This window comes from Oncorhynchus mykiss, chromosome 13 (genome assembly GCF_057628025.1).
Source record: "Oncorhynchus mykiss isolate SJ-2025 chromosome 13, ASM5762802v1, whole genome shotgun sequence".
In the NCBI taxonomy this organism is placed as follows: Eukaryota; Metazoa; Chordata; class Actinopteri; order Salmoniformes; family Salmonidae; genus Oncorhynchus; species Oncorhynchus mykiss.
In genome coordinates, this window is record NC_143034.1 from 81,488,055 (window position 1) to 81,503,937 (window position 15,883).

At 40.4% G+C, this 15,883-nt stretch overlaps 1 protein-coding gene across 2 annotated transcripts in view; it reads left to right on the forward strand.

Annotated features, from left to right (window-relative positions):
• LOC118937839 (NLR family CARD domain-containing protein 3-like) overlaps positions 1-15,203 on the forward strand; it is a 71,391-nt gene extending 56,188 nt beyond the window's left edge. The window contains exons 2-9 of one of the 2 annotated variants that reach the window (XM_090197859.1): positions 385-573; positions 4,852-4,968; positions 5,220-5,304; positions 5,434-5,662; positions 6,041-7,811; positions 8,096-8,269; positions 10,323-10,519; positions 12,582-15,203. In XM_090197859.1, the coding sequence (XP_090053985.1) occupies positions 401-573; positions 4,852-4,968; positions 5,220-5,304; positions 5,434-5,662; positions 6,041-7,811; positions 8,096-8,269; positions 10,323-10,519; positions 12,582-13,114 (3,279 nt within the window). In that variant the 5' untranslated portion in view covers positions 385-400 and the 3' untranslated portion in view covers positions 13,115-15,203. Of the gene's footprint in view, positions 1-384; positions 574-4,851; positions 4,969-5,219; positions 5,305-5,433; positions 5,663-6,040; positions 7,812-8,095; positions 8,434-10,322; positions 10,520-12,581 lie in introns of those variants that run through there. The other variant, XM_090197858.1, reaches the window with a different exon arrangement.
• The last annotated feature ends 680 nt before the right edge of the window (positions 15,204-15,883 follow it).

Genomic DNA, 15,883 nt, shown 5'->3' on the forward strand with positions numbered 1-15,883 from the left:
TATTATTATATTATTATTATTATGGACAAAAGGTGAAAATTATAAATCACGACTACATATTCATGTGATGCATTAAATCACCTGACTGTTTGGATGTGTCTGTTAGTAAATGTTTTATTTCTAAGAGATAATGAATAAAAGAGAACATCTGACCTTCAATAATTACTGTGTTAATCACAACCAACATGTTGGATCTCTGTTTAGTTGTCACTGTGTTAACCACAACCAACATGTTGGATCTCTGTTTAGTTGTCACTGTGTTAACCACAACCAACATGTTGGATCTCTGTTTAGTTGTCACTGTGTTAACCACAACCAACATGTTGGATCTCTGTTTAGTTGTCACTGTGTTAACCACAACCAACATGTTGGATCTCTGTTTAGGGGTCAGTGCTCTAAAATGAGTCTCTCTGGAGCGAGAAAGGAGGGGGGCCCTGCCTCTAAAATGAGCCTCTCTGGGGAGAGAGAGGAGGGGGGCCCTGCCTCTAAAATGAGTCTCTCTGGGGAGAGAGAGGAGGGGGGCCCTGCCTCTAAAATGAGACTCTCTGGGGAGCATGACACCAAAACTAAGAGGTGAGATTACAATGTTGTTTGTTTCTAAAATGTGTTTCCACCATTTTTACACATTTGTTATTTATCAGACAGTGTTGCTCAGGGGAACCTTGTCTGGAAAATATTGTTGTTCTAAGATTTTAATTAATAGTTTTTTGTGTATGAATTTTTGTTTTGCAAAACGCTATATAGCTGGAATGGAATGTTTGTATCCTGTATATTAGACTGTGATATGTGGTTGTCTCACCAGCACACACACACACACACACACACACACGCACACGCACACACCTCTATAAAATGTTAGCATGACACAATCATTTAGCCTCTTGATTATTATCTAATATGTTGGCAGGCATAACTTTATAGTTTTTATTCTGATCATTGTTACAAGCTGAATTCTGACAATATATCCGTTATATCAACACACTCTTCACTCCTGTTGAAACCAAAAAGGGATCTTCCTACATATACAGAACCACTAAAGTTCTATATAGAACCCTTTATAGGAGGTTAGGAAGTGTCTGTGTATACAGTATATATAGAATATATATGGAACCCTTTACAGGAGGTTAGTCTGTCTGAGTATACAGTATATAGAGAATATATATAGATCCCTTTATAGGAGGTTAGGAAGTGTCTGAGTATACAGTATATATAGAATATATATAGAACCCTTTACATGAGGTGTTAGGGAAGATTCAGAATTTGTTGGTAACATATGTAAGATGTTTTATATTTATCAAATGTGTGTAAGTTAATTCTCATCAGAATGGTATTTTTGTATAATACTGTGGGCAGGGTTGCAGTATCTGTTCTATGTCAAGACTAAGTTGCATGGCCGCTGAGAGGGGAGAGGTCAAAGTGTCATCATGTGTAAACATATCTTTCACTCTCTACCTTCCCCATAGTGGGGAAAGGAAGGTTGCAGTGTCTGGAATCATTCTATGCTCCCTCTCATGTTGTTTCTATCTTAACCTATAGTCTCACCCTCCTCTCCGTGAGTTTGTCCAGGAGTTTGTATTTTGAGTGGGTTGTATCTAAATGACAATTTGATATATGCCTGTTGATTTGGAGGATTGGTTTATGGTTCTGGGGTTTGGGAAAGGAGACAAAGCTGAACGATGAATTGTGTCTATGCTGTCTTATCCTGTGTGTGTGTCTTTACTATAAAGGACCTCAGTTACAATGTGGAAGGGGCTCTCAGAGGATTCACTGGGAGACACTGAATCAATCTGAGAGTCACAGGGTTGTGATAGAGCTCAGATAATTAAAGATGGACTTTGATAACTAACTCTGACTTGTGTGTGTGGTTTGCTCCCATGATTTGGTAAATAGAGGAAATTTCCACGACAGAGGTTAGCCTGTCTGAGTATACAGTATATATAGAATATACATAGAACCCTTTATAGGAGGTTAGGAAGTGTCTGAGTATACAGTATATATAGAATATATATAGAACCCTTTATAGGAGGTTAGGAAGTGTCTGAGTATACAGTATATATAGAATATATATAGAACTCTTTATAGGAGGTTAGGAAGTGTCTGAGTATACAGTATATATAGAATATATATAGAACCCTTTATAGGAGGTTAGGAAGTGTCTGAGTATACAGTATATATAGAATATATATAGAACCCTTTATAGGAGGTTAGGAAGTGTCTGAGTATACAGTATATATAGAATATATATAGAACCCTTTATAGGAGGTTAACCTGTCTGAGTATACAGTATATATTTAACCCTTTATAGGAGGTTAGGAAGTGTCTGAGTATACAGTAGAATATATATAGAACCCTTTATAGGAGGTTAGGAAGTGTCTGAGTATACAGTATATATAGAATATATATAGAATCCTTTATAGGAGGTTAACCTGTCTGAGTATACAGTATATATTTGACCCTTTATAGGAGATTAGCCTGTCTGAGTATACAGTATATATACAGTATATATTTAACCCTTTATAGGAGGTTAGCCTGTCTGAGTATACAGTATATATAGAACCCTTTATAGGAGGTTAGGAAGTGTCTGAGTATACAGAATATATAGAATATATATAGAACCCTTTATAGGAGGTTAGCCTGTCTGAGTATACAGTATATATTTAACCCTTTATAGGAGGTTAGCCTGTCTTAGTATACAGTATATATTTAACCCTTTATAGGGCTCTTTGGTCAGAACTCTAGAGGTTCTTCTTCACTGAATTGATCTTCATTATATCCAAACACACTGGTGGTCAGGGAGGCATCTCTTTTTTTGAACGATGGCCCACGTCAACTCTGGCATTACAATACATACATTACAATACAACGTTGACCATTAGTTACAGCAAACAACAAACATGTCTCTTCTGCTCCGTTCTTTACCCCTCCTCTCTTCACTAGATGGATGGTAACTTTAGTGTTTAACCCCTCCTCTCTTCACTAGATGGACGGTAACTTTAGTGTTTAACCCCTCCTCTCTTCACTAGATGGATGGTAACTTTAGTGTTTAACCCCTCTTCTCTTCACTAGATGGACGGTAACTTTAGTGTTTAACCCCTCCTCTCTTCACTAGATGGCCGGTAACTTTAGTGTTTAACCCCTCCTCTCTTCACTAGATGGTCGGTAACTTTAGTGTTTAACCCCTCTGTGTCCAAGGACCAAACTTTTGAATATTATTTTCAGTGCGCCTCAAGTAGGCTGGAAACATGACATTTACAACAACGTTTTTTTTCTGATAACTAGTTCATTGCATCCGCCATGGAGCCCAGTTTCATAATATTACGTTATGTTAGATAGTAATCGCTAAAAAACAGGCCTTATTTTAGGTCATTCTTCTCCCTGCCAGCTCCTATTAGTTCTATTGAGCTCCGTGGAATCAACTCACCTTCTGAACGTTCTATTCCCAGCTCATTGTTCTGCGTCACAATGGCAGCTTCACTATTGTATCAATGACACCTGCCCACGCTGACGTCAGGTTACTTATTATCAACAGGGTTACAGCTACTTGGTGAGCCTGATCACTGTTCGCCTGGATACACGTTGTGGTGACGTTGTGGTGACCCACAGTGCTAAACCTTAAACCTTTTCTGGTCATGGTTAACCATATTTGTTTTCAGAAAAAGGTATACCACCTAACTAAAACGTATGTCCCTGTCCTCTTTTTCAAGACGTGGCCAATTTAAACAGCCAGAAGACATTTTTTAAATTAAGAAACAACACTTTTTTTGATGACTTGTTGTTTCTAAATGGCTGCTGGGTAATTTGATATGCCTCGAAATGTTCGTTCGTAGACATCGGAATCGTTATTAAAAATGCAACACTGCACACGCGCGCCAACAAAACAATGCTGCAACGAGCGTCTAGAAGTCAGTTCTGTTTGTGACGCAGTTCGCGCTGCATCTCCTCATTGGTTTATAGAAGCAGGTACCCACGTGGCATCTCCTCATTGGTTTATAGAAGCAGGTACCCACGTGCCATCTCCTCATTGGTTTATAGACGCAGGTACCCACGTGCCATCTCCTCATTGGTTTATAGAAGCAGGTACCCACGTGCCATCTCCTCATTGGTTTATAGAAGCAGGTACCCACGTGCCATCTCCTCATTGGTTTATAGACGCAGGTACCCACGTGCCATCTCCTCATTGGTTTATAGACGCAGGTACCCACGTGCCATCTCCTCATTGGTTTATAGAAGCAGGTACCCACGTGCCATCTCCTCATTGGTTTATAGAAGCAGGTACCCACGTGCCATCTCCTCATTGGTTTATAGAAGCAGGTACCCACGTGCCATCTCCTCATTGGTTTATAGAAGCAGGTACCCACGTGCCATCTCCTCATTGGTTTATAGAAGCAGGTACCCACGTGCCATCTCCTCATTGGTTTATAGAAAAAGGTACCCATGTGCCATCTCCTCATTGGTTTATAGAAAAAGGTACCCACGTGCCATCTCCTCATTGGTTTATAGAAAAAGGTACCCACGTGTCATCTCCTCATTGGTTTATAGAAGCAGGTACCCACGTGCCATCTCCTCATTGGTTTATAGAAGCAGGTACCCACGTGCCATCTCCTCATTGGTTTATAGAAGCAGGTACCCACGTGCCATCTCCTCATTGGTTTATAGAAGCAGGTACCCACGTGTCATCTCATTTAGCAAAAAAACATAACTTAACATAAACATAACTCTTTAAACAATAAAAGCTAATTTATGAATATTTCTGAAAAGTGATATATAGCTTTTTGGAATGAAACTCTTATGTTTCCCCATCTGAGCTCAGAGTAGATGAGAGATGTAATGTTTGTCTCTGTTGTGTTGAAGTCCAATCAAGCAGGAGAGACCAGCCTCCCCTGTTCCCAGCTGTGTGTCCATGAAGAGTAACTGGTCTATGGGCTATCCTATATCCTTTAGAGAGGGAGATTTTTCTACTGAACAAAGGTAAGAAGAACTCATGGGTCATGGTCAGTGAGTTAAACAACACTGTCTCTAGTCATTTCTCCTCTCCCATTTTCCCATTTATTGTTGTTGTTTTCATAATCCATAGGCTAATCCTTTTGTCCATTTTCATAGTCCTAAAACAAAATTAAACAATCACAACATTTCCTCCCTATGTGTGTGTGTGTGTGTGTGTGTTTGTGTGCGTGTGTACTCCCTGGATGAGGAGATATAATCTCATGTTCTGTCCACAGAAACCAACAGGAGAGATCAGAGTCAGAGATTCTCAGTGGTCAGTCTTCCCAGAGTCATCAAACAGACCTGGCCTCCATATTCAGTGTATGTGGTCCTGTTATGTACATGTGTTTTAGTTTACCTCAAGTAAAGTTGATCTGTCAATCATTCATTAATGTGTTGATGAGAAATAATTTCTTCTCTTGTTTAACTTATTTACTTGATTTATTTCAGTTGCTTGAAGAGAAAATTATGACATTTGTGAAGAACGAGCTGAAGATGTTCAAGAGGATTCTTAGTCCAGAACTCCCAGAAGGCTTTGAGAGTCAGAAGCAGGATAAGGAAGTGGTGGATGCTGAAGATGAGAAGCAGGAGAGCAGTGCCAGAGAGGGGGCTCTGAAGATCACACTGCACATCCTGAGGAAAATGAACCAGAAGGAGCTTGCTGACACACTGGAGAAATGTAAGATCTGTCTGCCTCATGATGAATGCTGTGTTATAACATTTAAAAGCTGTAGCTAAAGTACAGCTAAAGTAGCTGTGTAACTCAATGATATTGTAGCAGCCTTAACACAACACATAGTGACCTCATCGAGTAGCAGCAGGGATGTGTTGTGGTGATTATTTAGAGAGAGAGAGAGACAACATAAATTATACCATCAATAATACCAATAATAATATAATCAGTCACACCAGTCTGTAATGCATTATGAAAACATTTACACATTTATACAGTCAGTTAAGATAATAAATTATTAGAATTTAAAACTTTATAACAGTCCTTCAATACTGTAGGTATTAAAACAGACAGTAATACTAATATCCTCTGTGTTATTTCTAGATTCAGATGAGCTTGCTGAGATTTGCCAACGTGAACTCAAATCTAATCTAAAGAAGAAGTTTCAATGTGTATTTGAGGGGATCGCTAAACAAGGAAACCCAACACTTCTCAACAGGATCTACACAGAGCTCTACATCACAGAGGGTGGAACAGGAGAGGTCAATAATGAACATGAGCTGAGACAGATTGAGACAACAACCAGGAAACAAGCAAGACCAGAGACTGCAATCAAATGTAAAGACATCTTCAAACCCTTAACTGGACAAGACAAACCTATCAGAACTGTGCTGACAAAGGGAGTCGCTGGCATTGGAAAAACAGTCTCTGTGCAGAAGTTCATTCTGGACTGGGCTGAAGGAAAAGCAAATCATGATGTCCAATTTGTATTTTCATTTCCTTTCCGGGAGCTGAATTTGAAAAAAGAGGACAAATACACTTTCATTGAACTTCTCAATCACTTCTCAATGGAAACCAAACAATCAAGAATCTCCAACTACGACAAGTACAAAGTTCTGTTCATATTTGATGGTCTGGATGAGTGCCGACTGCCCCTAGACTTCCAGAAGAACAAGATCTGTTGGGACGTCACAGAGTCAACCTCAGTGGATGTTCTGCTGACAAATCTCATAAGGGGAAATCTGCTTCCCTCTGCTCTCCTCTGGATAACTACCCGACCTGCAGCAGCCAATAAAATCCCTTCATGGTGTGTTGACCAGGTGACAGAGGTACGAGGGTTCAATGACCCGCAGAAGGAGGAGTACTTCAGGAAGAGATTCAGTGATGAGGACCTGGCCAGCAGAATCATCTCACACATAAAGACATCAAGGAGCCTCCACATCATGTGCCACATTCCAGTCTTCTGTTGGATTTCTGCAACAGTCCTTGAGCACATGTTGAAACATAAGAGAGAAGAGATGCCCAAGACTCTGACTGAGATGTACACACACCTTGTGGAGTTTCATACCAAACAGAAGAATGAAAAGTATCTTGGGAAAGAAGAGACAGGTCCACACTGGGATAAAGAGAGCATTCTGTCACTGGGAAAACTGGCTTTTCAACAGCTTGTGAAGGGCAATCTGATTTTCTATGAAGAAGACCTGAAAGAGGCTGGCATTGATGTCAATGAAGCCTCAGTGTACTCAGGATTGTGCACACAGCTCTTTAAAGAGGAATGTGGGCTGTACCAGGATACGGTGTACTGCTTCGTGCATCTGAGCATTCAGGAGTTTCTGGCTGCTGTATATGTGTTCCTCTCATTCATCAACAACAATGAGAATGTAATTGAAAAACTGCAAACAAAAGACAATTCTAAAGTTACTTTTTACAAGAGTGCTGTGGATAAAGCCTTACAAAGTGAGACGGGAAACCTGGACCTTTTCCTCCGCTTCATTCTGGGCCTCTCACTGGAGTCCAATCAGAAGCACTTACGAGGTCTACTGATAAAGACAAGAAGCAGCTCACAGAGCCATGAAGAAACAGTCAAGTACATCAAGGAGAAGATCAGGGAGAATCCCTCTCCAGAGAGTAGCATCAATCTGTTCCACTGTCTGAATGAACTGAATGACCATTCTCTAGTGGAGGAGATCCAAAGATACCTGAGATCAGGAAGTCTCTCAGAAGACAACCTGTCACCTGCACAGTGGTCAGCTCTGGTCTTTGTGTTGCTGACTTCAGAAAAGGAGCTGAATGTGTTTGACCTGAAGAAATACTCCAGATCAGAGGAAGGTCTTCTGAGGCTGCTGCCAGTGGTCAAAGCCTCCAGAGCTGTTCTGTGAGTACATAAAATGACTTTTAAGAACTAATCATCAGGAAGAAATATTCAGTTTAGAGAAAAATATGTGATATCATATGTATATAATATATTATTAAAACATATTGAATAAATTCATTGATTTTCACATTAGTATAACAATATGACCATACAATTCTAGGAGACAGAAGATGAATCGATGTGATGTTTCAGAGAATTAAATAAATGCATCTACCATTGTCCTTCTACACTTCTGGTGTTAAATTAACAGCGTGTTTGTGAAGTCATGATGATCTCTTTGTCAGTCTGTCAGGCTGTGGAGTCACAGAGGAAGGCTGTGCTTCTCTGGTCTCAGCTCTGGAGTCAAACCCCTCACACCTGAGAGAGCTGGATCTGAGTAACAATGACCTGAAGGATTCAGGAGTGAAGCTGCTCTCTGCTGGACTGGGGAATCCCCACTGTAAACTGGAGACTCTGAGGTCCGTAATATCAGATATGAAAGCACTTTATGTATGTAGTTCTCCCATTTGAAAAGTCGTAATTATTCGGTTATATTCACTTATAGTGTATTAAAGTAGTCATAAGTTTAGTATTTGGTCCCATATTCCATGCCTCCAGTGATTACATCAAGCTTGTGATTCTACTAACTTGTTGAATGTATTTTCAGTTTGTCTTGGTTGTGTTTTAGATGTTTTCCTAATAGAAACTGAATGGTGAATGATGTCCTATCATGTTGGAGTCACTTCACTTGTATTGTCAGTAAGAATAGAAGATGTTTCTGAACACTTCTACATTCATGTGGATGCTACTATGATGATGAATAATCAGGAATGAATCGTGAATGAATATGAATGAGAAAGTTACAGAGGCACAAAGATCAGACTCCCTCTGTAATTGGTAATGGTGAGAGGTTAGCATGTTTTGTTGTAGCCTCTGTTATTGGTAATGGTGAGAGGTTAGTATGTTTTGTTGTAGCCTCTGTTATTGGTAATGGTGAGAGGTTAGCATGTTTTGTTGTAGCCTCTGTTATTGGTAATGGTGAGAGGTTAGCATGTTTTGTTGTAGCCTCTGTTATTGGTAATGGTGAGAGGTTAGCATGTTTTGTTGTAGCCTCTGTTATTGGTAATGGTGAGAGGTTAACATGTTTTGTTGTTGCCTCTGTTATTGGTAATGGTGAGAGGTTAACATGTTTTGTTGTTGCCTCTGTTATTGGTAATGGTGAGAGGTTAGCATGCTTTGTTGTAACCTCTGTAACTTTCTCACTCATTATTATTCATGATTCTTTCATGATTTTTCTTAATCATGGCATCATCAGGATGAATTTATTATTGTTTAGAAACATGTTATCTACTCTCTTAGACAGAAAAGTACTCCACTCATCATCCACCATTTTATTATTGGGCAAAACACAACCAAAACAAACTGCAAATGCAACCAACGAGTTTACGACAAAAAACACAATTTTTGACTATTTTAATACACTATGAGTGAATTGTTCAGAATACTTAAGACTTCTTCTAATGGGGAGACTGGAAACATAAATTGTTTTCATTTTTAATAGTGAAACACATGTGTCTAAAAATACCCTCAAATTAAAGTTGACATTATAAACTGTCACCTCATATGAAACATTTGACCTCAAATCCAAAATGTTGGAGAATAGAGCCACATTTAAAATGTTAGCTTCACTGTCTAAATAGATATGGTGTGGACTGTATACTCAATACAATCTAAATCTGATACCTCACTGTCTAAATAGATATGGTGTGGACTGTATACTCAATACAATCTAAATCTGATACCTCACTGTCTAAACAGATATGGTGTGGACTGTATACTCAATACAATCTAAATCTGATACCTCACTGTCTAAACAGATATGGTGTGGACTGTATACTCAATATAATCTAAATCTGATACCTCACTGTCTAAATAGATATGGTGTGGACTGTATACTCAATACAATCTAAATCTGATACCTCTCTGTCTAAATAGATATAGTGTGGACTGTATACTCAATATAATCTAAATCTGATACCTCACTGTCTAAATAGATATGGTGTGGACTGTATACTCAATACAATCTAAATCTGATACCTCTCTGTCTAAATAGATATAGTGTGGACTGTATACTCAATACAATCTAAATCTGATTCCTCACTGTCTAAATAGATATGGTGTGGACTGTATACTCAATACAATCTAAATCTGATTCCTCACTGTCTAAATAGATATGGTGTGGACTGAATACTCAATACAATCTAAATCTGATACCTCACTGTCTGTCTTCTGACTGATACTGCTTTTTAAACTGGTCTGGTCAGTCTACTATAATATTTGTACTATACATGTTTCTATCTGCAGGCAATACTTTGATAATTTGTCATTTTTTATGATGATACACTATTTTATTAATAGATATGGAAGGTTTCAGGTCACTGATATATCTGAATATGTTGAAAAAATATACTGCCACTATTTTCACCACCAAAGAATATCAGTGTGATTTTAAAATGATTTGACTCTTTGCAGGCTGTCAGGCTGTCTAGCCACAGAGGAAGGCTGTGCTCCTCTGGTCTCAGCTCTGAAGTCAAACCCTTCACACCTGATAGAGCTGGACCTGAGTAACAATGACCTGAAGGATTCAGGAGTGAAGCTGCTCTCTGCTGGACTGGAGGATCCACACTGTAAACTGGAGAAACTCAAGTATGTAGAGGGTTTATGTCAATGTTCATATCAGACATGTTTGACTTATCAGTCTAGTTAAGACAAACATTCTTACCACCACTTGGACAAAGATATATGTTACTGTGTCTGTGTCCAGTGTGTGTGTGTGTCCAGTGTGTGTGTGTGTCCTCTCAAACACAGACTGAACACACTGGACACTGTAGTGGAAATGTCCTGTATTTACCAAATCATGAGAGCAAACCACACACAAGTCAGAGTTATCATAAAGTCCATCTTTAATTATATGAGCTCCATCACAACCCTGTGACTCTCAGATCAATTCAGTGTCTATAAATGAATTCTCTGAGAGTGCTTACACATTGCAACTGAGATCCTTTATAGCAAAGACACACATAGCCAGACAGCATTGGCTATAAATTATCGTTCAGCTTTGTCTCCTAAACTATGTTCTTATCTCGCTCTCAGGACCATAAAACAAAACCTCATCAACAGGCATATATCAAATACACCCCTCCTGGACAAGATCACAGAGACACAGTGACTGGCACACAGACATTGTGGAGCCAATAGATAATTGGTTCCCCCTCAATCATCCCTTCACATGGTTTAAAAGACAGGTTTACATATGAAGACAAACTTGACCCCTCCCCTCTCTGCGGCCCAAGTAACTGAACCCAGGACAGAGAACAGATAACTGCAACCGGCCACCACTACAGTACAACAAGATACATTCTGATGAGAAGTAACTCACAAGCATATAATGAAAATAAAACATCTTATCTATGTTACACAACTATACTGATTATTCCACAACAACAAACACACACACAGACACACATACACACATGATGGACAACAACACACACACACACACTGGACACACACACACACACTGGACACACACACACACACACACACACACACACACACACACAGGATAAAAGCTGTTGCCCAATACCTTGCTCAGCAGTCGTTCACCACAGGAAGCTGGGGTTGTTCCAGTTAATGAACTGGATATTCTATGTTCATTATCACATATCAATCAGACTGACAAAAGTTTTAGCCTCTGTAACTTTCTCACTCATTATTATTCATGATTCATTCATGATTTTCCTTAATCGTGGAATCATCAGGATTAATTTAGTAGTGTTTAGAAACATGTTATCTACTCACTTATGAAGAAAGTACTCCATTCATCATCCACCATTTCAATTTTGGGCAAAACATTATCCAAAACACTACCAAAACAAACTGAATAATCATTCAACGAGTTTGAGTCACAGGCTTGATGTTGGCCAAATACTACATTTTTGACTACTTTAATACGCTATCAGTGAATTGGTCAGAATACTTTTGACTTCTTCAAATAGGGGGACTAGATACATGAAGTGCTTTTATTTTTCTAAATGGTGAAACAGATATATATGAAAATACCCTCAAATTAAAGGTAACATTATATACTGTCACCTCATATGAAACATTTGTGTTCGGCAGGTAAGTCAGGATCAGGGAATCCCGTAGCACACCAGAACAATACTTACAAACAAACAATCACCGACAAGGACAATGAGGGTTAAATACACAACATGTAATGAATGGGATTGGAACCAGGTGTGATACAAGACAAGACAAAACCAAAGGAAAATGAGAAGAGGATCGTGTGTGTGTGTGTTCAGTGTATGTGTCTGTGTGTGTGTGTGTGTGTGTGTGTTCAGTGTCTGTGTGTGTGTCTGTGTGTGTGTCTGTGTGTCTGTGTGTGTCTGTGTGTGTGTGTGTTCAGTGTGTGTGTGTGTCTGTGTGTGTGTTCAGTGTGTGTGTGTGTGTGTGTGTGTGTGTTCAGTCTGTGTGTGTGTGTGTGTGTGTGTGTGTGTGTGTGTGTGTGTGTGTGTGTGTGTGTGTGTGTGTGTGTGTAATTAATGTGAATAAGTGTATTTTATATTACCATACAGTATAACATATGATCATTCAACAAGTCTCAAGTTACCTTAACTTCTCCTTTTGATACCTAGAAACATCTACATTAAATGAATTAGTGAAAAGTGAGTTAACATTCTAATGTGAATGATGATGATTTCTAATATTGTGTCTGGTTTCATCCATCAGATGTCTGTGATCTCACACTGGACCCAAACACAGTAAACAGACACCTCTCTCTGTCTGAGGAGAACAGAAAGGTGACATGGAGGAGAGAGGAGCAGCCGTATCCTGATCACCCAGAGAGATTTGAGGACTGTGAACAGGTGCTGTGTAGAGAGGGTCTGACTGGGCGCTGTTACTGGGAGGTAGAGTGGAGTGGGGGAGAGGCTGGTATAGGATTGACATATAAAGGAATCAACAGGAGAGGAGGGGGTAAGGACTGTTGTCTTGGAGCCAATGTCAAGTCCTGGAGTCTGTTCTGCTCTGACAACAGTTACTCTGCCTATCACAATAATAATCCCACTACCATAGACGTCCCCTCCTCCAGCTCCCACAGAGTAGGAGTGTATCTGGACTGGCCAGCCGGCACTCTGTCCTTCTATAGAGCCTCCTCTGACACACTGACCCACCTGATCACATTCACCTCCACATTCACTGAGCCCCTCTATCCAGGGTTTTGGGTTTGGGGTGTTGGTGACTCAGTGTCCCTCTGTCAGTGATACACACACACACACACACACACACACACTGGACACAGACACACACACCTGCTGGACACACACACACACTGGACGAAGACACACACACACTGGACAAAAACACACACTGGACAAAAACACACACTGGACAAACACACTGGGCAAAGACAGACACACTTGACACACACACACTCACACTGGACACAGCCACACACACCTGCTGGACACACACACTAGATACACACATACACACACTGGACACACACACACACACACACACACACTGGACTCACAGACACACGCTGGACACACACACACACACACTAGATACACACACACACTGGACGCACACACACACACACTCACACTGGACACACACACACACACACAAACTGAACACACACACATATACACCTGCTGGAAACACACACTGGTTACACACACACACACTGGACACACACACACACACACACACTGGACTCACAGACACACACTGGACACACACACACACACAAACACAAACACACACTGGACTCATAGACACACACTGAACACACACACACATATACACCTGCTGGACACACACACTGGTTACACACACACACACATATACACCTGCTGGACACACACACTGGTTACACACACACACACTGGACACACACACACACACACACACACACACACACACACACACACACACTGGAATCACAGACACACACTGGACACACACACACACACACACAAACACACACTGGACACACACACACACACACACTCACACTGGACACACACACACACACACTGGACACACACATACACCTGCTGGACACACACACTGGTTACACACACACACACTGGACACACACACACACACACACACTGGACTCACAGACACACACTGCACACACACACACACTGGACAAACACACACTGGACAAACACACACACACACACAAACACAGTGGACACACACACACACACACACTGGACAAACACACACTAGACAAATACACACACACACTAGACAAACACACACACACACACTGGACACACACACACACACTGGACAAACACACACTAGATAAAAATACACACACACACACACTAGACAAACACACACACACACTGGACAAATACACACACACAAACACAGTGGACACACACACACACACACACACACACACTGGACAAACACACACTAGACAAATACACACACACACTAGACAAACACACACACACACACTGGACACACACACACACACACAGGACAAACATATACACACAGGACACACACACATTGGACACACACACACACACACACACACACTGGACACACACATACACACTGGACACACACATACACACACACACACTGGACTCACAGACACACACTGGACACACACACACACACACACACTGGACTCACAGACACACACTGGACACACACACACACACACACACACACTGGACAAATACACACACACACTAGACAAACACACACACAAACACAGTGGACACACACACACACACACACACAGGACAAACATATACACACTGGACACACACACACACACACACACACACACACACATACACACACTGGACTCACAGACACACACTGGACTCACAGACACACACTGGACTCACAGACACACACTGGACACACACACACTGGACACACACACACTGGACACACACACTCACACACACACACACTGGTCACACACACACTCTGGACAGACACACACACACACACTGGACTCACAGACACACACTGGGCACACACTGGACACACACACACACACACACACACACACACACACACACACAGTGGACAAACATATACACACAGGACACACACACACACTGGACACACACTCACACTGAACACAAACACTCTGGACACACACACACATGCGCGTCTTTCTATAGTAGTGAGGACCTCTTACAATAACACTTAAAATACCAATGTGATCATGTGTTGTCTTTTATGTTGAAAAACAAATTGTATAATTATATATAATTATATATGGACATACACTCCATATTTGTACAAGTATACAAGGATATATTGTACTTTTCATAATAAAACATACTTGAAACAAGAAAAGGCTGTTAATTGTGAAAACAGTTTGTTTATTGATTTAACGTTTCCTCTGTCAGGTTGATGTTAACCTGCGACTGGTTGAAACAAGAAAAGGCTGTTAATTGTGAAAACAGTTTGTTTATTGATTTAACGTTTCCTCTGTCAGGTTGATGTTAACCTGCGACTGGTTGAAACAAGAAAAGGCTGTTAATTGTGAAAACAGTTTGTTTATTGATTTAACGTTTCCTCTGTCAGGTTGATGTTAACCTGCGACTGGTTGAAACAAGAAACAAATATGAAATGAAATACAAAACAATTAAATATGTGGGATAGAATTAAACAAATTGTACAATTAGTACAACAGAGTGTTGTAATGCAAGGTTACTATAGCAACAGAGTGTTGTGATGCAGGGTTACTATAGCAACAGAGTGTTGTGATGCAGGGTTACTATAGCAACAGAGTGTTGTAATGCAGGGTTACTATAGCAACAGAGTGTTGTAATGCAGGGTTACTATAGCAACAGAGTGTTGTAATGCAGGGTTACTATAGCAACAGAGTGTTGTAATGCAGGGTTACTATAGCAACATAGTGTTGTAATGCAGGGTTACTATGGCAACAGAGTGTTGTGATGCAGGGTCACTATAGCAACAGAGTGTTGTAATGCAGGGTCACTATAGCAACAGAGTGTTGTAATGCAGGGTCA